Source organism: Ambystoma mexicanum, chromosome 2p, assembly GCF_040938575.1.
Source record: "Ambystoma mexicanum isolate Mex_15411 chromosome 2p, UKY_AmexF1_1, whole genome shotgun sequence".
Lineage (NCBI taxonomy): Eukaryota > Metazoa > Chordata > Amphibia > Caudata > Ambystomatidae > Ambystoma > Ambystoma mexicanum.
In genome coordinates, this window is record NC_090923.1 from 1,402,679,937 (window position 1) to 1,402,706,386 (window position 26,450).

The window sequence follows — 26,450 nt, forward strand, 5'->3', positions numbered from 1 at the left end:
CTCCGAAATGCTACCGGCAGGACTCGCGATGTTGGCCCTGGGGGACCTGATAGCACTGCAAGTACTCCAACTCCAAGAAGAAGACGAACACCAACTACAACCGGCCGCACGGAGGAGACGCAGGAGGAGGAGGAGGCCAAGGCAGGGCCAGCAAGGGCCGCCAGCACAGCCACTACCACCACGCAGGCAGCCCGCAATCCCACGCCTCCGAGCACATCCGTTCAACCTCACTGCTGAGCAGATCCACACCCTCTACCGTTTGGACCGGGACACCATAGCCGCCATTGTGGACATGACACAGGCTGACCTTGTCAGCATGATAGATAGCCCAACCGCCATCCCACCCATACTGAAGGTGGTGTCTGTACTCCACTTCCTGGCCACAGGCACCTACCAGCACACAGTCGGACAGTTGCATGGCATTTCTCAGCCACTGTTCTCACGGACACTATTGCAAGTGCTCGATGCCCTCCTGCAGCACGCAGACAACTACATCTCTCTACCACGCTCGGAGCAGGAAATTACCAACACAAAAGTGGGATTCCATGCACTTGCCGGCATACCGGGTTGCATTGGTGCCATCGACTGCACCCATGTGGAATTGGTCGTCCCACATGCCATGGAGGCCCAGTACCGCAACCGAAAACAATTCCATTCCCTGAATGTACAAATGGTGTGTGACTCCAACAGGATCATTACACATTGTTGTGCCCGATTCCCTGGATCAACCCATGATTCTATGGTCTTGAGGAACTCTACAATACCACGCTACATGGAGCGACACGCAGGGAACAGATCCTGGCTACTCGGTGAGTCTCATTTCATGCATGATGATGTGGGGTATGTGATTCGGCAATGACCTGGCAGGAAGGGGGGGGGGGGGGTGCGTACGTAGCAATGGCATTCCACATCATACGTTTATCGTCCACATACAGGTGATGCTGGATATCCACTGAAGAGATGGCTCCTCACACCAGTCCGGAACCCACGGGACCAGCATGAGGAGGACTACAACCATGCCCACTCACGTACCCGTGTAGTCATTGAACAGGCATTCGGCCTACTGAAGACTCGTTTCCGCTGCCTCAGCAGGTCTGGCGGGGCACTCCTGTACCGCCATGAGAAGGTTGCAAAGATGGTGATGGCATGTGTCATGCTCCACAACATGTGCGTACGTAGAAATGTGCCCATGCCCCCTGACGCAGAACTGCAAGCACCTGAAGATGGTCATGATGAGGGTGGGGATGTGGCAGCACCTCAAGGAGTCTGCGAGGCACCGGAGGGCCGTGACATTCGTCAGCATCTCATTGATGCATGCTTCTAGCACTCACGCCTGGTGGCTGATACATGGACACGGTACTCGTGGCACTGTGTGTGTGTGGTACATGCACAATATGGACTGTACGCCTATGATGGCCTAGTACACAAAGATCATTGTCCACACATCTCATTGGTTGATCGTGCATTGTTTATGGCATATGTGATATCATGTTGAACACCCTATCGACCCGCCACCCAAGTGAGCCCAAAACACCCCCTCCACCCTCCTACCTCCCCCCCGAACACCAGTGTCCAAAGATGCTCATCGTCAGTGGGCAGTCGCTATTGCAAGCCCCCTCTGCGGGTATCAGGGGCACCCCTGCCTGTGGAGCGCAGGTTCCTCCCAGATCTACGTTGGGGGCTGCCCTGGACGGAACTTGCAACGGATGATGTCTCTGCCTGCTCACGTCCATGCATGTCCCTAAGGGTTTGTGAGAGCTCAGTGAGCACACGGCGCACTACGGCAAGTTCGGCACATACGTCTTTGGACGTCGCATGCCGTTCCCCCCTCAGGCTCTCGGTGCTTCTCTCCATTTGGACTCTCAGGCTCTCGGTGCTACTCTCCATTTGTACTCTCAGGCTCTCGGTGCTACTCTCCATTTGTACTCTCAGGCTCTCGGTGCTACTCTCCATTTGTGCCCTTAGTGTCTCTGTACTTCTCTCCATTTCTGCCCTAAGTGTCTCAGTTGATGTTTCTATGTCTGCCTTAGTGCCCCCACATTCATCGGCATGGTCCTTGAGGAGCGTGGCCAGTTGCTGCTGTTGCACGATTAACTGGTCGAGGGACTGTTGCCTCTGCTGGGCCGTGGCCATTTGCGGTGGTGTCACAGAGGGGCTGGTGACCTCATGTTGCCTTGCCACAGGGCTTGTGGGGGATGGCCAGTCGTCGTCTTGTGGGTGCCCCTGCGTGGTATCCTCATGGTGTACGGGATGGGACAGACAGGGGGATTGGGACAGGTCATGGATGGATCTGACTTCGACATCCCCGTTTTCTGTGTCGGAGCATGCTGCCATCAATGGGGTGTCACCTATGGTGCTGCTGCCACCAGAGGCAGTGCCTTCTGTGGCATCCATTGGGGGGACCTGTGGTGGTGGTGTTGTGGGCATGCTGGCTGCTGGGGTGCCTGTTGATGTTCCCTCCTCTGTGCTGCCACCTGATTTGTGTGTCTTGATCCGTGCAGCTGAGGTGGAGGGTCTTTGGCCGTTGGTCTTGGCCCTCTTTGCAGGTGTGCTGGTAGGGGTGTCCTGATGCTCGTCGTTTGGATCGGACCCTGTGGTGGAGTAAAGGAGGGCGAGGGTTAATAATGGGTCTGTGGGAATTGGAATGGCATTGTATCACATGCATTGGGGTGGTACCTGAGGGTGATTTGGGTCGGGGCCTTGGAGGTGCTTTCATTTGTGTGTGGAGTGAGGGTGCAGTTGTTTGGCAGCCTGCAGTTAGGGTGTGCCTGCTGCACGTGTAGTGGGTGTTTTAGGGGTTTTTAATTATTTATGTATTTATTGTGAGTTTTAAAGTGCGCTATCAGGCCAATGTGTGTGGACGTTCTCCTGGACATGTGTTTCTGTTGCACTATGGGGACACATGGTACTTCACATGATTGGAAATTGTGGATTTAGCATTGTTTTATTTGGGCCACCTACCTGATTCTTCGGATGTCTGCACTCCTTTCTCCATCCCTCCGACTCCCTCTATGCTCTCCATTCCAATGGTGGAGGCACAGATTTCTTCCCAGGGGGTCAACTTGATGGGTGATTCAGGACCTCCCCCGGTGGCTTTGGCAATGTTGCGGTTGGCAGAAAGTATGCTACGGACGCGTATCCGCAGGTCGTCCCATCGCTTTCTGCATTGCTGTGGGTTGCGGGGTGCGGTCCCCACCGCACTTACACGCTGTGCCACCAGGGCCCATATGACCTTCTTGTTCGCAAGTGCCGTCCTGGTCATTTGCGTGGAGAAGACGACGGCAGCATTCTCCTGGAGGGTCTCTGTTAGCACGGTGAGTTCCTCACGGGAGAAGTGGACCTGCCGCTTGCGGTCGCAAGCTTTCTTCGCTACTTTTCCCATTTTTCTTGGTTTCGCTAGGGTGGATGACGGGTTGTGGTCTGTCTCAGGGTAGTGTTTTTAGTGGTTGTGTGGATTTTGTGGTTTTATAGGTGTACGGCGGGATGTTTCCCGTTCCGGGCCCATGTTTTTACTTCCGTTTCCGTATATTTACGGTCACCGTACTTTCCGGTTGGCGCTCACTGCGGTGTCCGCTGAGATGGGTGGCGGTATTGCACCTAGGGCGCCGTACGGCGGCGGTGTGGGCCGTTTTGGGGTCATTTCCGCCATCGCGGACTTTGCACTTCCGCCATGCCGTGGTGCTCGTGCCCGATGGGTCGGAATGGGCCGCACTCTGCTCCTTCGTGCAATGGCGGAAACGCTATTTACGCTGTGGCGGTCCGGTCAGTCACTTTCCGCCAGGGTCGTAATGAGGGCCACAGACAAATAAAACACCAGACCATTAAGATGACTGGGGGAAAATGCAGTTATCCAAAAGGATACCAAGTGGTCAACATGGTCACGACGATAATATTCACCTTTTAAATAGCTCTTCACACCCGATTCACTGATCTACTAAGCAAAGTAATAATACTTGTTAACCAATTTAAAAGGTACTTATTAATTTCAGAAGGATGAAGAATTTATTTGGCCCTGTTGCGATTCAAGTGTGTGAATGCGAATATATATATATATATATATATATATATATATACACCCAAGAGTGCTTAACATGATGAGCCTATCATCCCAACGTACTGTTAATGAGGAATGGTCAAGAGGAGAAGAAGAAATAGAACCAGCAAGAGGTAACAGTGGGCGTAGTGCGAGGGATATCAGTAAGTAGGACAGATTTTATGAGGCCCACCACCAGAGCAATAGGTTTCGTGAAAGGTCGAAGACAAAATGGACAGAAGGAGAAAATGGAAGAAGCCATGAGGTGTAATAACCATGTTAAAATATCTGAAGTGTTTCACAGTGTTGAAATTGCCCAGTGCAATTAGCCAAAGTGTGTACACAATTGAAAAGAAAATATAATTTACCTAGCATTCGCAAGGTACAGAAAAATGGAACTTGTGAGCTAACCCGCATGAAAAGTACTAGAAACAAATGTAAATCAGATAACATTGAAGAAAGCAAAAGAACAGTGTAGGCACCCAAGTGTGAAAGGCAAAAACCTAAGCTTAAAAGTCCCAAAGAATATTTTCCAGGTGGCAAGGTTTCCACTGATACCTCCTACAAGTTACCTTCAAGAGGTTCCTGCTGAGGGAATGAAACTTGTTGTGATGAACACTCATCCTCAACTGTACCAGTCGTTACAGGAACAGTAGCTGCATCGAGTTCCAAAACCTCCAGGATACCCCCACTCTTTGAATTCTGCAGTGGTAAAGATGCCTCCCCAAATACAAATTTGACTGCTGCTGGATCATATCCAAATATATCAGATATGCTTTCATTGTTGGAATTCCGTGAAGACGTTTCCTCTGGCACCTCCAAGGTGGCATGCGGTTCTAATACTTCAGAGACACTCTGCTTGTCAGAATCCTGCAGTGATAAAGACTCATCCTTTGGTATCTCCTTTCCTAACAGTGTGGTGGCAACCTGGAATCCTAGTACCTCCAGGGGGCTTTCCTGGTCTGAATTATCTTGTGAGGAACACTTATCCTCTGGTATCTCTGTTTCCAATGATGACTCGGCTGCAAGAGCTACTAACACCACAGGGATGGTCTCCTTATCCAAAATCTGTTGTGATGAAGTGTCATTAATTTCTAATGCTGAAGCAGGTCCACAAGACCCAAATACTGCAAAGATGTTATCTGGCTCTGAATTCTGTTGTGAAAAAGACTCATTCTCAGGTGCATCATGTTTTACTGGAACAGCAACTGCATCAAATGATAATTCCTTCTCAAATTCCTGAGCTTCCTTTATTTCTGATGTTTCTACAGGGAAGAGAAAAAGAGAAAACCAACTTACGTTAGACCAAACATGTAGCTTATAAAACAGGTCAGGATTTCACATCTTCAACTAAAACATCCCATATGACATCAAGTGCTAAAAGGAGCCTTTCTGAACTTGAACAGAGTGAGCCACATCACCAGTACAAAATGTTGGCATTGTGACAAGGAAAGAATCTATGAAGACCATGTCACAGTCGAACTCAACTTCTCTGCAAGAAGAGTATGCTGAAAGATTGATGCAACGACAGGTATAGACGGGGTAAGGACATACTGAAGTGATAAGGAATAGGTGATGGAGATCAAGTGGGCATGCTCATGCAAAAGTATACAAGTAAGTTAGGAACCCATTGCCCAGAGTGACACTGATTGACTGCAATAAGGGGAGAGCGAAAATCAAGATGAAACAACCAGTGCTGGAGAACCAATGTTGAGGGTGGCAACGATAGAAAAGCAAGAAATTCTGGATTAAAAGAAAACACTGTCAAAATACACTATACAGGTCAAACCGTGTATAAAGTGTGTATACACAGAGGTGTGGCCTGAATCAAAGAAACCAAAAACACTTTTTTGGTGCCAACATTTTGAAAACGGTTACAATTTAAAGCTCAGGAACAAAATCTTTGACTCAATTTGACAACAAAACAGAGCGTTCAAAAGGGCACCTTAGATTGCATCCCATGCATGGCCGAAGAATGACATTCAGACACCACAACGATACATTGATCAGGGCACCAATTTATTCACAAAAAGAAGCCAAACGTTACATTAGAATGACAAAATGTGAGCAACATGAACCACAGACGAGGCAGGGTATGGTCATATTAAGACCCTGTCCACATATGAAAGTGTCTCAAAACAAAACAGGAAGAATTCAAATGGTCAAGAAAAAGGCAGATCAGTGGCAGAGGATATGGAAAGCAAAGTTTAAAGTTGCTAAGAAGGACAGATTAGTAAAGAGTACAAAAAGGTCTCTCAAAATGGACAAAAGTCAATGAGTCCAAGAAGATAATGAAGAGCCAACACAATGATGGATTGGGAAAAGGTGGAGAGCAGCACGCAGGCATGCTTAGAGGTTTTGTGATCAGCTTTCATACGCAGAGAAGGATAGCAGATTGACAGTGTCAAAGGAAGATTGAGTAACAGTAGAGAGAAAGTTAACCGCAAAATGGTTGGGCTCAATATACAATTTAATTTCACTGTGATGTCCACCCTCCCACCCCCTTTAAGACAATAAATGGTTCATGACTTCCACTGAACCTAAAACTGGGCACAGAGAGGGAAAATAAATGCCACGTTACGCAGAGATGAAGAAAGCAACAGTAAGCGTGGGGCTATAGGGCTTCCAGAGCCCAAAAGAGATTATGGTCAACGATTGAATTAAAGATAACTATATCAATGAGTAGCAGGAGCCAACCAATAGGAAAACAAAGGAACCACAGTGTCTAAAGCAGGTCAATCGCTCAAGAAAGTGGTTTGTGTTCAAATTCAAACTGAAAACCCCTGTAACTGACCTTCCTGGAGTTCTTGCTGAAGCTCATGACGTTGCTGTGATACAAACACATTATCAGACATCCCTGCTCCTATGCAGCTTTTGGGGGAGCTTTGCAGCAAATACTCATCCTCAACAAAAGCATTGGGTTCTGGAACTGTAGTTGCTTCGAAAGTTAAGGACTCTGGAACTTTTTCATTATATTTCAGTATATCAGCTGGATTCATTGAGACTAGACAGCAATAAGAGAGGGACAAAGACCCAATGATCACTTGCATAGTTTTAACCATCACTTCATGATGCATATATGCTTGCTTCAACACATTTCTAGTTTGAATTTTGACTCTGCAAATATATTTTTAGAACATCTTAAGGCATGTAACACTGTGGAAATGGGAACAGGCCTGCAAGTGAAACAATAGCTCATGTATGGAGGCTCTTGTATGCTGCTAGCAGACACGGTTAGGTTAGAACTAAGGCTTCTGGTTTTCTGTGTTTACTGATTTTTACACAAATACAGAAGGAAGGAAAGCACGCTTTTCTTTCTGTATTTGAAAGAAGCAGAAAAAAAGGGACATTCAGGTGTCCCGATTAGATCTTCAGGTTGTCAATTCTGCCTTGCATGCCAATGGCTTTTCAAAGTAAAACAACTGATCTGCTACAAAAAGTGATTTCCCTTTGAAGTTGCATAAAGAGATACAGAGATGTTTATCACATCAGCACGAGCAGCAAATGTTTGTTTTCAAGATGAAAATTGATCTTGACTTGGTGTGCAAGAAACCAGTTCTATGAACTTCCCATTACAGGCAAAAAAGCGCTATTTTTGTATTTTAAAGTGGAAATACACTAGATGCAAATGATATTTTATTTTTTACAAAGCGAATATAAACATGGATAAATACAGATAACATTACTAAAAATAAATATGGATATATACAAACAGAAATGGACAATAGGGGGATAAGCCAAGATGGCAGATGAGCAACAATGATCTACGGCAACTCTGCCACCCCACCAACGTAAACGGTCTGCCCACTGCCAACGATCACCCCACCAGGAGGAAGTGGGGCATGTAGGGTGAAAGTGAAGCACTTGGGGCAGAGATAGTACAGCAGATACCGTGGAACTGGAGGGGCTCATCAGTCCTCTGGCACAAAGGAATGGGAGGCGCAATCCAGAGTGTTGGTCTATATAGCCATCAGGAGTCCTTGAGAGGACAGAAGTGGTTGCCGGGACAGACCTCTATTAGTATGCATGCGGTATCAATGTGGAGTGAGTGGCATGCAGAGGCCTGCCCATGATCCTCTGGCGGAGCTGGTGAGCTTGCGCGGACCAGCTGCTGGAAGAGCAGGCAGGGGGACGACAGTTCCAACCTTAGATGGTTGACTGGAAAAGGTTTGGGTAGCTCAGCAAAAGGAACGGGGCACTCGGAGACAAGGCGTAGGACAAACATGGAGGAGCAGCAGGGCTCGGGAGGCCGGCTTGAAGCAGGATGGCAGTGACCCATTTGGTCCCATTGCGACCATGGACAGAAGCTTCCCGGGATAATGTTAGTAAGGAGGAGAGCAAAACCATGCAGCATGGTGCCCCCCTGTCAATAAGTGCATGGTAAACTGTGCACCGTAACAGCAATGAGTCAAGAATGTATTTAATGGATGCGAGGTCTACTAAGCACTTTGCTGGGTGCGCCATTCGAGAAAACTATGGGGTTTGGGAGCTCATCTATGGTGGAGATTTATTTTAGCATTGCTGTGTTAAATTGACTGCCTACCCCAGCCTGCTTTGCAAAAAGTGCCCCAGAAAATAACACGCAAGATCAGCACACCAGAGAGGGGACAAGTAGTACAGAGAACGAGAGGCCTAAAACAGTAGAGCATAAACATTTACTTCTGTAGGCCAATCATCATATGGACAAAATGATAGACACACTGGAGCAAATTTAACAAGACTGTCAAAATGAAAGTTACTCACTGTAGTGACTAGAGTACTCGTAGTCCATAGACCCCTTTCCTCCATACAAGTAGGCATCCCCCAACGTGGGACAGCACCAGAACCTTTGGCAGGGAAAAATTGAGCTTTCCCTTTAAATTTAGCACAGCGCGCGGCCTAGGACGTGAAAACACCTTGCCGAGGCTCTGCCCTCCGGCACCTCACCTCAGTCCACATCAGACGCTTAGATACCTGGCTAAACCTATTGCAACTAGCCCCTGGCATACAAGCATGTGAGGTGGATGGGACGTATGGAGGAAAGGGAACTATGGACTATGAATACTCTAGTCACTACGGTGAGTAACTTTAATTACTCATACATCCCGTCCCCTTGCCTCCATCCTTGTAGGTGATTCCACCGAACAAGACCATAAGGTGGAGCTGTGAAGACCTGCCTCACGCCTGGAGCTGGTATCCAGTGAATAGTGCTTACACAAGGCAGACAGAGTGGCCCAAGTAGTCGCCTTGCTGATGACATCCCAAGAAGCATGTCTCTGAAACGCGACTGCTGTGGCCTTAGCTCTGACCGCATGGGCATGAATCCCCTCAGGAACTGGTTTGTCCATGGCCGTGTACGCCTCTGAAATGGCCTGAACCATCCAATGGGCGATGGAAGCCTTGGAACCCTGAGAGCAGGGGGAGGAGCCCCCAAACGTGACAAACAATGCCACAGACTTGCAGAAGGATTTCATCCGAGAGCGGTAAAACTTGAGGTCCCTCTAGAGGTCCAAGGACTGTAGGGCCCTCTCTGCCTCTGATTGCGGGTTCGGAAAGAGCACCCGTAGGCAGATCTCTTGATTCAGATGAACTGAAGGGACCACCTTGGGCAAGAAGTTTGGGCGAGTGCACAAGAGGACCTAGCCGTTGTGAAACGTGGTGAGGGCTCGCATGAAGACAACGCCCGAAGATCACTGACCCTGCACGCAGAGGTGAAAGCTACTAATAGAAACGTCGTCAGAGTTACCAGCCGGATGTCCATAGAGGCCATCGGCTCAGAGGGTTTGTGCTGCATAGCTGCCATAACCACATTAAGGGCCCAGACCGGATGCAGCTATGGACCGGAGGAATAAGCATAGACAGCTCCTTGAGGTGGGCCTTAACCACTGGGTTGGCTGCTGAAAACCCATGTTCAGGGGAATTCTTGGAAGCACCAATGGCCACAAAATAAGTGCGGCAAGTATCCACCTGAACTCCTGAACGAGCCAGGTGTGCTGAGAAAGCCAGTACATCATCCAGAGGACAGGTAACAGGATCCAGACCCTTGCCACGAGCCCAATGGCAAGACCCGATCCTAGCATGGATGTTCCACTGCCCCGCCATACTGCATCCGGTAGATCCGAAAACCAGGTTCTTAAAGGACAATGGGAGGCAATCAGGATGAGGCCCACCCGAAGCCCGGAACTTGCAGAGGGTCTGCTGGAGCAGGGGGGGGGGGGGGGGGAGGAGGAGGAGAAAACAACACGTGTGGCTGTGCCAACAGATCTGGACGCATCTCCCAGAGACCCGGGACCCAGCCTGCCCAGGAAGCAAACTCGGGGCACTTGGAATTCAGAGGAGATGCAAACAAGCCCAGGTCTGCAAACCTCCAACGTAGGAACAGGGGCAACAAGGAGTCTCTGTGCAACTCCCATTCATAGGTGTTGAACCCCACGCGGCTCAGCTGGTCCGCTTCTGCATTGCTGTCTCCCGGCAGGTGGACAGCTGAAATCCAAATGCCCTACGACCGTGCCCATTCACAGATCACTACCGCCTCCATGCACAGGAGGGGGGACTGGTGTGGGAGGAGAGGGTGAGGTGCCGCCCTGCTTGTTCAAGTAAAACATTGTAGTAGAATTGTCCGTCCTGACCAGAACCGACCTGTCCCCGAGGGGCAGAAATGCCATGAGGGCCAGGCCCATTGCCCTAAACTCAAGCAGACTGATATGCAGAAGGGCTTCCGCCTTGGGCCATGCACCATGAATCGTGTAGCCCTCCTGAGTCACCCCCCAGCCCGAAAAAGAGGAGGAGGGATACCACAGAAACATTGCTGTCCATCAACCACCAGCAAAGATGAGGCTGGTGGAGCAGGGGTATTGGGATCCTGTCGAACAGACCCCATGTCCCGATCCCAAATGGCCACCAGGTGGAGCTGGAGGCACTTCATCTTGGAGCGTGCGTGCTGCACAGTGAGCACGCAGGAGGCCATAAGCTCCAGAAGGTGCTGGAAGCACCATGCCAAGATGGTCGCGTTGGCCCAAGAGTGCCTTTTCACCTTGCGGAGGGAGAGAAGTCTCTCGAGCGTGGGGAACACCCGCTGAACAGCAGTGTTCCAACGCATACCTGGGATGACCAGATCATGGGATGGGCACAACTGTGACCTCCTCTGGTTGAGGGAAAACTTCAGCTGATGAAGGATATCCGTCAATCTGGCAGGAGTGTACCACCCCCCCCTCTGGTGTACCCGCCCTCAGCAGCCAGTTATGATATATAATCGTTTATTTATATAGCGCCTATACACTATGTGTTTCAAAGAGCTTCATGGCAAGGGAGGGAACAAGGGAAAATACAATGACATTCTTACAGGCCAAGAACAGTAAGGATGTGAAATTAACTATCGTACTCAGCCCATACATAAGGAAGGGAGGGGGAGCGTGGGAAGGAAATGCAAACAGACAGGCGACTACCGTACTGCGCCTGATGACATTTCTGGTAGAGCCGGAGAAAAACGAAAGGTGAGGGAGAGGGGTGCAGAAAGGTAGGGGAGGAACAAAACAAGCGACTATTATTTTAGGCCTGACGACATTTCAGATAGTGCTGGAGGTGGGAGGGGACGAAAAAACCAGTAAGGGGAGGTGGGAGGAAACAGACGAGGTTGCTATCATACTAGGTCCAGGGACAATTCTGATAGAGTAAGTGCATAGAAGAAAGTAAGGGGAGGAGATAGGAAAAGGGAGAAGGGAGAAGGGAAAGGAGGAGAGAACAGAGAGTTAGCAGTCAAAAGAGGGGAGAGTGAATACAATTGCAGAAGTCAGTAGTAACACATAATGTTGCAAGCCAGGATACAAGACGAAGATGGGAACAGCATGATTCACGGCCACGATGAGTACAAGATGCAAAGGAAGTCCAGTATAAGAGCTGAGAAAGGGTGACGCACTGTGAATCAATGAAGCCCTTAAAAGCCAAATCCAGCATTGGCCACAGGACGGTGATGGTGAAACCAGAATTTTTCAGGACAGACTCCTGCAGAAGATGGCTTGAGGGGGTGAGCGGAGAGCAGGGTAGAAGTATCAAGTAAAACGAGCAACACCTATGTCCGAGAATGGTGGGGGCACAAGTTAACATCACGGGGGGACCAGAGGGGGTGGGAATGGCCTGTGGGGACAGAGGGAGTAACACATGTTGGTGCATGCTTACCTGCTGTCTGAGCAGGGGGTCGGGCCCTGGGTCCTCCTGGTCTGAACAGGCACAAACAGGAATTGCCCTTTTCTTCATCTGCCCTTCGCTAGAGACGCCCGGGCGAGAGATGTCCTTGATCTAATAGTTAAGAGCAGGAAGGAAGAGGCAGGTCTAAGAAGGTGGGCGGGGCTTAGGCCAGGTGACCTAGATCCACTTGCACCTGCTCCCCATCTTGTCCAGATAAGGATATAGGTAATGGCCCTCCAAGTGGAGGAGACCCGCCACTGCGGTCATCAACTTTGTGAAGACACGAGGGGCCAAGTACAGGCCGAAAAGCAACACCTTGTATTGGAAGTGCTACGACATAATCTTGAACCGCAGAAACTTCCGATGCGACTGTTAGATGAGAAGACAGATTGAGAAATGACAGGTCCAGGACAACCCCCCAGGCCAGTCTGGTTGTTCTTGGGTACCGCCAAAAATGCTGGAGTAGAAGCCAGAGCCCCTGTCTGATTGAGGAACCAGTTCTACTGCCTGGATCTCCAAAAGCGAAAGGACCTCCTGTAAAAGAGTCGGGGACCCGATCTGACGAAGAGAAGGAGAGGATGGTGGAAGAAAAGGAAAAGGAAGATGAAGTCTGTGGAGACTATGGATAGGATCAAAAGGTTCTTGAAGAGACACTTCCAGCTGTCCTGGAAAAGAGCCAGTCGGACACCCCATTGGGGAGCTGTGTTCCCTGACCTTGACATTACTATTTCATGGCGTCGGAGACGGGAGCAGAAGAAGGGGAGCACAAAAACCTGCACAATGTACTGTGCTGCTTCCTCCTGTTGTCGATAAGTGACCTGTCAGACCTCCGCGTAACGCACTGCCAGAACCCCTTGAAGCGGGTGAAAGCGCAGAGTTTCAATTCGGGCCTGCCACGAGACTGAGTGAATGACTTCTGCCCTGGCTTTGTCAGGATGGCCAAGGACTTGGCAGGTTTGAGTGGAGGTTTTCTTCTTTGTCAAGTCGTCATCGGATGACGAATGAAAGAGGTCCATGCCCTGAAAGGGAAGAGCTAGGATCCGCTCTTGCACGCCAGATGAAATGTTAGTGGCATGCCTCCATGCTGCCCTTCTCATCTCGACCCACAAACACAGCCCTACTGGCTGTGTCGATGTGGGAGACCGAAGACTCCATGAGGCCCTGCGCAACAGCCCAGACATCTGCCAGACCAGCGCTTGAAGCTTGCCACTCCTAAGGAAGGTCAGGCAGAAACTCCCCAAGCTCCCCCCACAGCTTCTGGTTAGCCGCGGTTAAAAGGGCATTGGCTTGCTGCAGATGCAGTCCTGAAATGGCATAACAGCGTTTGCCCAACGAATCAAGGACCTTGTCCTCCTTGGAAAGACAACTGGAGGTGGCTCCCATGGAGGAAGACGACAGCTATAACAGTTTCTGGTGTCCGGTCAAATTTTTGAATCAAAAGCATCGAATGACCTTTTGATCGACAGTAAAAGGACCGAAAAAAAGGATTGATTTTTTAAAATGTATATATTTATATATTTTTTAGTTTAGCATGTATAAAAAAACTTTATAAAAGGAAAACGGGGGGGGCTGGGACGGAACCCCCCATAAAAAAAAGTGGTCCTTTTACTGTAGAAAAAAAGGCATTCGAGCCTTTTGTTTTCGAACATTTGACCTATAACCACAGTTTCTTCTATTGATGATTTCATGTGTGTTATTTAACAGTGAAAGAAAGGTATTCTTTTCTATAATCCTTTCCCAATAATACTGCTGGATCGGAGACAGAGTGGCATTGTAAACACTGATTACTATACCAAACAAGGATGGCGCTACATAATATTCCAGAAATAATCACCCACCTAACACACAAACAATCAATCCTAACAGTACTGCATACATGAACCCCTTGGAACAATACAATTTTCAATGTTTTCTCTGACATAAGCATAGAGATGCACGGACCATCTCTGGGGTGAAATAGCCATACACTCATGGTTTGGCATAGCTTGTGTATGAAGCAAAACAAAACAGCAAAAAGAAATTCCAACAAGACAGGTTCACAGGGCATAATTGCTCCTTGGAGTGCCTCTTTGTGCTACTGCACCCCTAAGTAGTCCATTAAAGTTGGCAGTCTTGACTGCCTGGCAGTTGTCTCTCGCGGAAAGGGATTCCTTATAATTTCCTTGGTCGTAGATTATCTTGGCCCCTCTACTGTTCCAGCAATGTTTTTGGGGCTAGCAGCAATGATGCGAGTGTCAAATGTCTCAGCAGAAGGGGTGCTTTCAGCACCGGACACGGCAGACAATGGTGTGGGTAACGGAGAAGATGGTGCTCGCTTTATATGTGAAGCGTGGACCAAATGCTTGCAGCCATGACATTTCATAGCCATCTGAGTGGCGAGTAATACCTTCACCAGCCCTTTCCACCTGGGCTGCAGTCCTGATGCTTGCTGAATGTTCTTCTTAAATACCCAGTCACCTGCCTGGATGCTGTATCCTGACCCCTCCAATGGTGTTGGTAGACCATCAGCAACCTGTTTGCAGCGAATAGACAGGTTTTTAGTTAACTAGATGAACAGCTGATATGGCACATTTTTCAGTTTCTTTGGATTTGACATGCCCCATACGTTTTCTGGGCAGCCCGTGACTACTTCATAAGGAGACAATCCAACACTTGAGTGCATAACAGTTGTCATGGAGAATAATGCTAGTGGGAGTGAGTCTACCCATCCTAGGGAACTGCTAACACATATCTTGGACACCTTATTTTTCAAAGTGGAGTTTGTTCTCTCCACCAATCCGACTGGTTGGGGATGATAAATTACATGGAATTTGTACCGTATGCCTAATGCTTCACACACTAATTCCATTGTGGTATTGACAAAATGGACACCATTGTCGCTCCAAACAGTGTGAGGCAGTCCAAATCAGGGTAAATACTCATTTACAAGTATTTTAGCAGTACTTAATGCAGTATTGTCTTTAAAGTGGAATGCTTCTACCCATTTGCCAAACATGCATATTATCACTAACCCATTTCTTTCCTTGACAGGGAGGCAATTCAATAAAAATCCATTTGTAACGCTTCAAAGGGAAATTCAGGTGACCGAAAATGTCCTTTTGGGGCTCCCTCACTCTTCCCAATGTTATAGAGCGCACACCCTAAACCAGTTTTACAAAAAGCAACAATGGCTGGTCTTATCTTAGTGTTACTCCACACTGTAGTGAGCAACTTGTACATTGCCTCTGCACCTACATGAGACGGGCCATGAGCATAGGACAGCATTAAAGGTAAATACATATGGGGTAATTTCCATTTTCCCTGATCTTGCTTATTTAGCCAACAACCATCTACATATTTCCCAGTTTGTTTCCATTCCTCTAATTCTCAGGCAGTAGCCTCAGACTGAGTTTTACCGTCTCTATAGTGTCAAATGTCACAGTGTCTTCTTTTAGTGCGTGGCAGACATACATAAGTGATACAGAAGTCTGAGCAATTGCTTTGGGAGTCTGATCAGCAAAAGCATTGCCTTTTCCTAAATCATCTACAATCGTTTTGTGTGCACTGCATTTAATGATGGCAAATTTCTTTGGTAATGTCAGGGCATTCAGTAATTTCAAGATAAAAAAAAAATGTTGTATTTTTGTGCCATGTGAAGTCAGGAACCCTCCTTCACCCCATAGGCAACCACAATTGTGTGGTATGCCAAAAGCATACTGGCTATCTGTGTAAATGGTTAATGCAAATCCTGCACTGAGTTCACATGCTCTGGTAAGGGCAATCATTTTGGCTGCCTGGGCTGAATGCTGAGGAATCGTACCGGTTGAAACTATTGTTTTTAAGGTTGTAATGGCATATGCTGCTGTAGAGGTGCCATCTGGTAATTTAAAACAAGACCCATATAAATACAAAGAACCGTCCGGCTGTTCGACAGGGACGTCCACCAGATCCACCGGTCCCTTTGTCTCTTCATCAGTGGCTTGTGCACAATTTTGCATTTCAACAGAACCATCAGAAGGGAGGGGTTGCTGGGTGTCTGGATTCAGGGTATTCCAACGCTGAATCGCAATGCAATATGTGGTGCCAATAATGTCCATTCATACTTAGTAAGCCTGGCATTCATTAAATGTTGGGTCTTGGTTTTATTCATCAGGTGGTCTATTGGTGAGGGACTGAAAGAGTGACATGGTGTCCAAACAATATGGCATCTGCTCGTTTCATGGATAATGCTGCAGCAACAACTCACAAACAGTTTAGTAATGCCTTTACAACTGGATCCAAGTGGAGGAACTATATTCACATGGCCTATTTGTAGCCCCTTGCGGTTGCGTTAGTACAGACAACGCACAACCTTGGCTTTCATGCACAAACAGGGTAAAGAGTTTCGTATAGCAGGTGAGTTACAAGTGCTGATCTGATTGCGTTAAAGCTTTCCTGGTGAGCAACAGTCCACGGCAAAGGAAGGAACAAGTTACTTACCTGTAACTGTTGTTCTCCAGCATGGGTCTGGCATGGATTCACATGCTCATGAATATTCCCCGTCGTCAGGCTGGGAATCCTCGGTAAAGAAAAAACCAGTATCAGTTTCGTTTCTGATCTGTCTTTCGTAGTAACAACCAATCACTGGTCTCTGCGTCATACTGACCACAGCCAATGACTGCCCTCTACCTAAGCACCGCCTCTGGCAGCCATCTTCAGATTTGGAAGCACGTGAAGTGGCAGTATGACCAAGTGAAGAGCCGCAGAGGGGTAGGCGGGAGGGTTCGCATGTGAATCCATGCCAGACCCATGCTGGAGAACAACAGTTACAGGTAAGTAACTTGTTCCTTCTCCAGCATGGGGTCTGGCATGGATTCACATGCTCATGAATAAAGAATACATAGCAGTACACACATGCACAACCACGGGAGGTGGCAAAGGCTCAACATTAAGCATTGCATCAAACTCAACATTAAGCATCTTACCTCCTCACCAGGCTCACCTCAGGCTAACAGGTTGCGCAGCACTGCTTGGCCGACCCTGGACTCCTCCCTGGAATCCCGATCGACGCAGTAGAACTTCGTGAAGGTGTGCGTCGACCTCCACGTAGCAGCCCTGCATACGTCCAGCAGGGGCACACCAGAAAGGAACGCCGTGGTAGCTGCGATCGCTCTGGTGGAATGGGCTCTCGGACGGCCGGGCAGCGGTCGGTTTGCCAACCGATGACAGTACATGATACAGCCGGAGAGCCATCTGGAAATGGAAGCCTTCGAGAGAGCCTTCCCCTGATTGACAGGTCCAAAGTTCACAAAGAGTTGTGACGTCTTCCGAAAACACTTCGTGCGGTCCACGTAGAACTTCAGCGCTCTAGCCACATCCAGCGAGTGCAAAGTCCTCTCAGCCGGCGACGAAGGCGACGGGAAGAATACAGGCAACACCAAGGGTTCGTTGAGATGGAAGTCCGACGGTACCTTGGGCATGAAGGAGGGGTGCGTGCTGAGCACCACCCTCCTGTCGTGAAAAGTCCAGTACGGGGCCTTGCAGGAAAGGGCCTGGATCTCTCCCACCCAACGTGCGGAGGTGATGGCCACAAGAAACGCTGTCTTCCACGACAGAAACTTCAACGGGGCCGAGTGCAGAGGCTCGAACGGAGGTCCCATGAGCTTGGTCAGCACCACGTTGAGCTCCCATGCCGGGGCCGGAGCCTTCACCGGCGGGAACGATCTTAACAGTCCCTTCATGAACTCTTTCACCAGACGATGAGACCACAAGGACGTCCGTCCCGTGGTCCTGGTGTATCGGGAGATCGCAGCCAGATGAATCTTGATGGACGCGTGTGCCAGTCCAGCTTTGGCCAGCGTCAGCAGGTACGGCAGAACTTGGGGGGCCGTAATCCGTAGAGGGTTAATCTTCTGTGCGTGGCACCAGACAGAGAACCTCTTCCATTTGTGTCCGTAGCATTTAAGAGTCGAGGACGCCCTGGCCTTTGCAAGAACCTCTCTGCAGTCGGCCGGTATGTCGTATCCTCCAAACTCTAGCGCTGCAGGAGCCAGGCCTGCAAGTTCAGCGATTTCGGGTCGTGGTGGAGGATGGCGCCTCCTTCCCTGGAGAGCAGATCCGCGTCCACCGGCAGCTTGATTGGCGGGGACGCTGACAAGTCCAGAAGGTCCGGGAACCATATCTGCCTCGGCCACGCAGGTGCGACGAGGATCATCCTGCACCGTGACCTCTTGAGCTGGTTGACGAGCCGGATTAGCAGTGGCAAAGGAGGGAACGCGTAGAGGAACAGGCCCTCCCAGGGGAACGAGAAAGCATCGCCCATGCTCCTCGCCTGGGGAAACCTGCTGGCGAACCTCCGGCACTTGGAGTTCGTCACCGTCGCGAACAGGTCGATCTGGGGTGTGCCCCACCGTCGGAAGAGGCGATCCACTAGATCCTGCCGTAGTTCCCACTCGTGGCACGAGCGCAGCTCCCTGCTGAGTGAGTCGGCGATGGTGTTTTTTATCCCTGCCAGATGAAACGGCACCAGAAACATCCCTTGGGCGACTGCCCAATGCCACAGGTCCTGCGCCTCCTTGGACAGTGCTGGGGACCTGGTTCCGCCCTGTTTTCTGATGTAAAACATGGTGGTGGTGTTGCCGGTGAAGATCCTCACCACCTTGCCCTTGAGGGACGGAAGGAAGGACCTGAGGGCCCAAAACACTGCACGGAGCTCCAGGACGTTGATATGTAAGGATTTCTCCGTCGGGAGCCAAAGCCCCCTTGCGTGCAGATTTTCGGTGTGCGCCCCCCACCCTTCCAGGGAGGCATCCGTGGTCACTGTCTCCTGGTGGGCTGGGGTCTGGAAGTCCATGCCCGCCGTCAGATGCGCGCGGGTGTCCCACCACCGGATCGCTCGTCGGAAACTCTCGTCGAGTGTGATCCTTTCCTCGAAGCTGCCCGTCGTTTGGATCCAGCGCGCGTCCAGGAACTCCTGCAACGGGCGCATCCGGAGCCTGCACATGGGAATGAGGTAGATGCAGGAAGACATCATTCCGAGGAGGGACTTGATGGACCTCACCTTGGCCGCGTCGGCCACCAACATCCGTTGCACCTTGCCCAGGATGGTCCTGGTCCTCTCTTTCCGACGGGGAGGCCAGAAGGGACACTGTGTTGAGCCTCGCTCCCAGAAACAGAGCGTCTTGCGCGGGTACCAGGTGGGATTTGGCGTAGTTCACGGAGAAACCCAGGTCCGTGAGAAGTTGGACGGTCCTTGCCGTGTGAACCACGGCGAGCTCCCTCGTCTTGGCTCGGATGAGCCAGTCGTCCAGGTAGGGGTAGACGTGGATCCCCTCGCGGCGCAGCTGCGCCGCCACCGGTGCGAGGCACTTGGTGAACACCCTGGGTGCCGACCGTAGACCGAAGGGGAGGGCTTTGAACTGGTAATGACGCCCTTGGACCACAAACCTGAGGAATTTTCGGTGCCCCTTTAGGATGGGAATATGCAAGTAGGCATCCTCCAAATCCAACGACGACAGGAAGTCTCCTTCCTCCAGCTGACCCAGGACGTGCTGGAGGGTGACCATCCGGAACTTTTGCGCCTTGATGAACTTGTTCAGACGTCGCAGGTCCAGGATGGGGCGCCATCCCCCCGTCTTCTTCTTCACGAGGAAGTATCTCGAGTACACTCCGGAGCCCCGAAGCCTCTTTGGGACGAGTTCGATGGCGCCCTTCCTGAGCATCGCCTTTACCTCCAGGAGAAGTTGAGGGACGTGAAGTTCTTTCCTGGCCACGGGGGGGACGCGTGGACACCTTCTTTGAAACTCGAGCGCGTGGCCCCGGGCCAAGGCGTCCAGCACCCAACGGTCGGTGGAGATGGACTCCCACACGCTGACGAAGCTCGCCAGCCGGCCTCCCACCGGGGTGCTTCGGTGGGGGCCCGACCCCACGGTCGGTTCAATCCTGCTTGGACGAGGCTTTGCCGCCTTGACCTCCTTGGCGACGACGGCGGAGTCCGCCAGACTTGCCTCGTCCTCTGTAGGCCTCCTGAGACGAGCGGGCCGCTTGACGGTAGGTGGAGAAACCGCCGCCGGAACCTTTGGAGGCGCCCTTGCCTCCGCTGCTCCGAAAGGGCGTCCGTCGTTGCTGCAGAACTCCCAGGGCCCGGGCCATCTCAGTGTCCGCTTTAATGGCCTGAAGGGAATCGTCCACTGTTTTGCCAAACAGGTTGTTCCCATCGAAGGGCATGTCCAGGACTCTGGTCTGAACGTCTTGACGGAAGTCCGTAGCCTTGAGCCATCCACGCCGCCTAAGGCAAACGCTGTTGCCCAACTGGCGGAACCCAGTGTCGGCGATGTCCGTCGCAACGGTAATGGCGTGGTCCGAAGCCACCTCACCTTCCTGCAGGATCTCCAGGGCCTCTGTCCTCTTGTCGTCCGGCAGGAAGTCCAGCAGGGGAGCCAGTTTGTACCAGAGCTCCCTGTCGTAGCGGGCCACGATAGCCAAGGCGTTGGCTGCTTTAATCGTCGTCGCTGCCGACGAGATGACTCTGCGTCCCATAGCGTCCAATTTCTTTCCCTCACCGTCCGGTGGGGAAGTCGATGTGGAGGCCGCACCCCCCCCCCCGCTTTCTTCCTGGCCGCCGCGGAGACGACGGAGTCCGGGGTAGGCTGCGCCCGGAGGCACAGGGGGGCCGTGTCCGGGACCCGGTACTTCTTCTCGTACCGGTCTCTTCTAGCTGGCGTCGTGGAAGGGTTCTTGAGGAGGGTGAGGCCCTCATCCCAAATGTCGTCCAATAGAGGCACTGAGAGGACCGTCTTCCTCTTGGCCTCGCGCCGCTGATAAAGGAAACCTTCCTTCTTCTCCTCAGGGCAGAGTTGAAAAAGCTCGGATGCCCTGGAGATCATGGAGTGGAACGATCCAATCTCGTCGGGCGGAGAAGCCCTGGTGGGAGGCGACGACGGTACATCCTCGTCGTATACCTCGTCGTCCGTACCCGTCGCTGCCGTGTCAGTCCCCGTATCATCCCCTCGGGTGGACGGGGAGGAGGGCTGGAAGGGGCGCGACGGCTGAAAAGGAGGCGGAGGGTGGATCCTTCTTTTCTTGGTAGGGGGAACACCAGAAGGTCCCGGTTCTGGGTCCCCCGACGGGAGAGGTTCCGTCGGCAACGGTAGTCTCGTCCTTATCTCTGAGCACAAGGACTGTATAGCCAACAAAATGGCCGCCGAGTTGTCTCGCGGCGCTGGCAGAGGGGAATCCGACGGGCGATCAGGGGCCCCGTCGGTACCCTCGACGATGTCGTCGTCACCTGCGTCGGGATCCATCCCGACGGGTCGGTCTTCTTCCACGCCGAGGCCGTGGCTTAAGACTTCGACCAGCTCCTCCTCCGAGGTTGAGGCCGAATCTACGACGACGCCCTGCCCCCCCTTTTTCTTCCCCACGGGGGATTTCACAGGGGTCCTATCGATGGGCACAAAAGATGACTCCCTCCGAGGTGGCAGGGAGACTCTGAGCCCCGAGGTCGCCACCACTGGTGCAGCCTGCACAGGCTGAGCCAGGGCCGCCGCGACAGTTTCGATAGAGGGCTTGTCCGGATGGATTAAGGCCTTCACCACCTTAGGTGCGCTCACCGCCTTATCCTTGAGGGGGGGGACACCGCCTCGCTCCCCCTCCGATGGGGCCTTCGAGCTCGACCGGGGCCTCTCCAGGAGCTTCGCCGGGTGCTCGGCCTTCCTCTTACCCGACCCAGAGCGTTGGCTCGTGGTTGATGGTGCCGGGGAGGGTGCGCCCTGCCTGGCGCCCGTAGAGCCCGACCGTTCGGCGCTCCCGGTGCCAGCGGACTCGCGGTGCTTGGCCTTATGTTGGACCCCCGTCGCCGGGGCGTCCTCAAGGGACTTAGAAGACCGCTCAGATTTCTTCTTCTTCTTCTCGCCGGACGGGCTCTTCCCTTCTAGCCAGTTGGTGAGACGTTGATGGCGGTCCTTCATGGTCCGCTCCGACATGTTGCCGCAAAACGCACAGTCCTTCTCCACGTGCGTCTTGTCCTCATGTAGGCAGTAGAGACAAAAGGAGTGTTCGTCCTCCTTGAAGACGTTCTGCAGCTGGCATCCAGGGCAGACCCTGAACAGCTTTCCGGGCGTCGAGCTTCCCTTCTCCTGGGCCATGACCGGGCCTGAGAAACTTCTGGAGTCCTCCAAAAGCGTAGCTCGACGAATCTTCACCCGTGAGGGGCGCAGACGAATCCGACACGGGTCCCCGTTGATCGGATAGTGAGTCGGTGGAGCTTGAGGCTCTTTTGACCGAAAAAACGAAGTTTTTGAGAAAAAACGTGAAAAAATAGCACTAACGCTCGAGAGCAATAGCACGAGGATCCCAACACATGAACGTGCGGTAAAAATCTGAAGATGGCTGCCAGAGGCGGTGCTTAGGTAGAGGGCAGTCATTGGCTGTGGTCAGTATGACGCAGAGACCAGTGATTGGTTGTTACTACGAAAGACAGATCAGAAACGAAACTGATACTGGTTTTTTCTTTACCGAGGATTCCCAGCCTGACGACGGGGAATATTCATGAGCATGTGAATCCATGCCAGACCCCATGCTGGAGAATAGGAGTGTTGCTCGAGGTTAGTTCAAGCAATGGTTTAGCCAGGAGGGAAACATTAGGGATTCACTGCCTACGGAAGGATTTCATCCCTAGAAACCCCTCTGATTCCTTGCTGTGTGGTTGGGACACCTATTCTCGCAATAGTATCCAAGCACTGCCGATGCAGCCGGCTCTCCCCTTTGACAACAGATATCCCAAATAAGTGACCTGTGTCTCACAAAACTGCAACTTACTGGGAGATGCTTTATGCCCAAGGTTTGCTAGGAACTGCAACAGATGCACTGTGCTCTTATGTGTCAGCTGCTACTAAAAGATTGTCAACATATTGCAAAAGCACCGTATGAGTGGATGGAGTGAGCATATCCAATTGTGTCTTTAAAGCTTGGCTATATATGCTCATCCTTTCAGTGTATCCTTGTGGTGCTCTACAGAAAGTATACGATCGCCCTTCAACATTAATTGCAAAAAGGTACTGACTGTCTTTGTGGATTGGAATGCTAAAGAAGGCATTTTTAAGATCAATGACAGTAAACTATTCCACCAAAGGCAGAATCATAGTAAAAAGGGAGATCATATTAGGGACCACATGGAACTCAGGAACTATGATCTTATTAATGGCACAGAGATCAATTATAAGTCTCCACTAAGTAGGAGACTCTGGCTTTCCTTCACTTCACTTCTGTATGGGTAACACAGGACTCTTACAGGGACTACCCACCATTTCCTTTAATATCCCCTTCATCAATAGGCCCTGTATTTTTTTGATCCCTTCTAACCCTTCCTTTCCTATCTTATATTGGGGTACAATGGGTAACAACGCCCCTCGTTTTCCTCTGATTGTAATTGTCTCCACTACCATGCAGCCTACATCATTAGAGCCAGTGGCCCAAATAACAGGGTTAACTTGTTTTAATGCTTGAGGTAATTCGCTAGTGGCAACAAAGCACTTAGAGAAGGACTCAGTCAGGTGAGCAATAAATGTTAGCATGCAATCGCTTAAGTAGATCCATCGCCAACACGTTCAAAGTACATTTGTCCGTGACCACCAGCAGAGCATTACAAGAGATGGGGACCAATGGTGACTAACACTGGTTCCGATATTTCACTTCGAATAGGTTAATTTGCAAAACCCATTGATGTATCAGTATTCGCGGAGAGGGGAATGGAATACACTATTTTGTGGGATATCGATGTGTTGAAGGCACCGGTGTCTAGTATGAATTTAGCCCGCTTGCTGTGTACCGCCATCGCCATTTCAACAAATGGTCCCTTTGGATCTAAAGGGAAACACATGCGTCCCTTTCCCTCTCCTGGGCAGCCCTATTCCACATAATATTCCCTAGCCGAATACTGCTGACCCTGTCGTGAGTCAAAGTAATTGAGCTGGTCGCTATTCCCTTCAGGTGCCCCACTATTCGTTCGAACGCCGCTATCAGCCTTTATAAATGCTCCCCCTGACATGCCGCAACTCCATGATCGCCAGAACCTCTTCTCATTAGAGGACATTCTCGGATCCAAAGATCCTCAGCCTTACAATAGTGTCAACCTGTGTCGTCTAGTGTTACACCACCTGGTGGTGCGCTTTCTCCTCTTCCTCTGTACATGCCTCTTCCTCTATGCATGCGCACGTTTCCCCTACCTCTTTCTGGAAAAGCCTGCTGTATTCATGCTCTGGTCTTTAACTCTCAATTTCTTTTCGTTTTCCCCCTAGTCTTTAGCATGGCGATTTTCCTAATAAGTAGCCATGGCCAATATTTGAGCAGCACTTTGGGGTGGCCAGGTGGACTTGTATGTCTGGATGTCATTTATTAATTGAGGTAACAACCCTTCATCAAAATGGGAACAGGCCTTTTGCCCCTCCGGGTTAGACCCATCAATCCCACTAAACTAGTTAAAAGCTTCTTCCTTTCGTGCTAAATATTTTTCAACTGACTCCCCTTTTTCCTACCTGCAAGCAGTCAGCTTATCACAAATCATTTGCTTACGGGGAAACCACTTTCTGGATACGCATTATCAGCAGTGCTGGAAGAGCTATTATTTCTTTGGACAATTCCCCAGTCTTCCCCCTTTTGCTCGCCGCCAAGGTCAGCTCATCCCACTTCATGGCATTCTGCATTGGCGCCATATGTCTGCCGGCAGTATACCTGAGAATAGTTGCTCTACATCACCAAGCGTTAACGGACCCGTCTTTAAGACATGGTCAGTGTGGGTATACCACTGCTCAGGATTTTGCTTGATATCTGGGTAATCTTTAGTAAAAGACAGTAACTCAATTCTGTTCCAGGGCACGTGGACCTGGTGTGTGAGGTTATCAGTATCAAACCTAGGCACTTCTCTCATAGGAAACGTTTGAGTTACCATGGACTTTGTTGGGGCATTTATGATCCAAAATAGGTATTTCAACAACTTTTGGACAGGAGTTTGAATCAAGCTTACACTCCTGATTTGGTTGCTCTATGTCCTTATAATTGCTCGAGGGGGAAGAGGGAGTACACTTCGTCCTCCACATTCACATTTTTATGTAACACCAACATTCGCCTAGTTAGTTCTAGCACTATTGCAAATATAAGCGCATCTCTTTGCTGGAGCAAGTATACTTTGGCTTGTTCTACTCCTTCTACCCAAGACTCTCCTTTGCTTCCCAGGGCCCTACTGGCCTCCCACTCTCCACCGCTGCAGCGTGATCCAGGAACCAGGCTCACAACGAGCAGATGCCAATCATCTACCCCAGTACAGAGATATCGGCGGTGAGCACATGAAGGCATATTTAGGCAGTGCTTTATGTGCCTCGTGAACAACATGTGCGCATTGCCCACATCTGCCGCGCCAAACTTTTCTGCCTGCATATGGCCGCCACCTTTGTTTGAGGCTCCAGAGGGCGGTGGAGACAGCAGCACAACAGATCTGATTGGCTCCTCACTCTCACTTGAACCAATCGAATGCGCCAGCAGGCGTTTGCCAACCCTTCATCAGAGGCCCTTATCAGAGGCTCCTGTCTGTGCCTCGCCACTCTCCTCTCCTCGGTTTCGCCGGGCCCTGCTGGCCTCCCGCTCTCCCCTGCCTCCTGTCTCCACCCCTGCAGTGTGAGCCAGGTACCAGGCTCACGGTGAGCTGATGCCGACCATCGACCGCAGCATAGAGACATCAGAGGTGAGCCGATGCGGGCATACTTAGGCAGTGCTCTACGTGCCTCGTGAACAACTCGAACACACACACACACTAACCGCGTGTGCACCTTGCCCACATCTGCTACGGCACACTTTCCTGCCTGCATATTGCCGCCGCCTTTGTTTGAGGCTCCGGAGGGCCTCAGAGCGTTGCTGTGGAGTTGGCAGTACAACAGATCTGATTGCTGTCGCTCTCACTTGACCCAATAGTTAGTTGGCCCTTCCTCAAAGGCCATTATCCAAAGACCTGTCTGTGCCTGTCCGGGCCTCGTGGGATCGTAGGGCCCCTGCCCACATCATCCCCTGCTGCCTTTCCCCTCCTCACCATCATGGAACTTTTCATCAGCTTGCATCCATCCACTCCACAAACTTTTGCCTCATTTGCAGCCTTTCCTGATTACCTGCGAGTGATGCTCTGAACTATCTGATTCTATGCAATGTTTGTCATTTAGTTCCTATTCACTTATGATTGCTAAATGTGGTGAAGGACGGCACCCTTCTATATTGTATTTGCATAAAACAAATGCTTGAATAGATGAGGGCAGCA

At 50.7% G+C, this 26,450-nt stretch overlaps 1 protein-coding gene across 30 annotated transcripts in view; it reads right to left on the reverse strand.

The window, feature by feature from the left end:
- Positions 1 to 26,450, reverse strand: part of MAP4 (microtubule associated protein 4) — a 2,534,981-nt gene that overhangs the window by 1,305,090 nt on the left and 1,203,441 nt on the right. For 26 of the 30 annotated variants that reach the window (XM_069645850.1, XM_069645857.1, XM_069645873.1 and 23 more), the window contains 2 exons: positions 6,828 to 7,037; positions 4,606 to 5,298 (listed from right to left, as the gene is read on the reverse strand). The exons of 3 other annotated variants lie outside the window; for them this stretch is intronic. In XM_069645850.1, the coding sequence (XP_069501951.1) occupies positions 4,606 to 5,298; positions 6,828 to 7,037 (903 nt within the window). The remainder of the gene's footprint in view (positions 1 to 4,605; positions 5,299 to 6,827; positions 7,038 to 26,450) is intronic. One more of the 30 variants, XM_069645870.1, reaches the window with a different exon arrangement.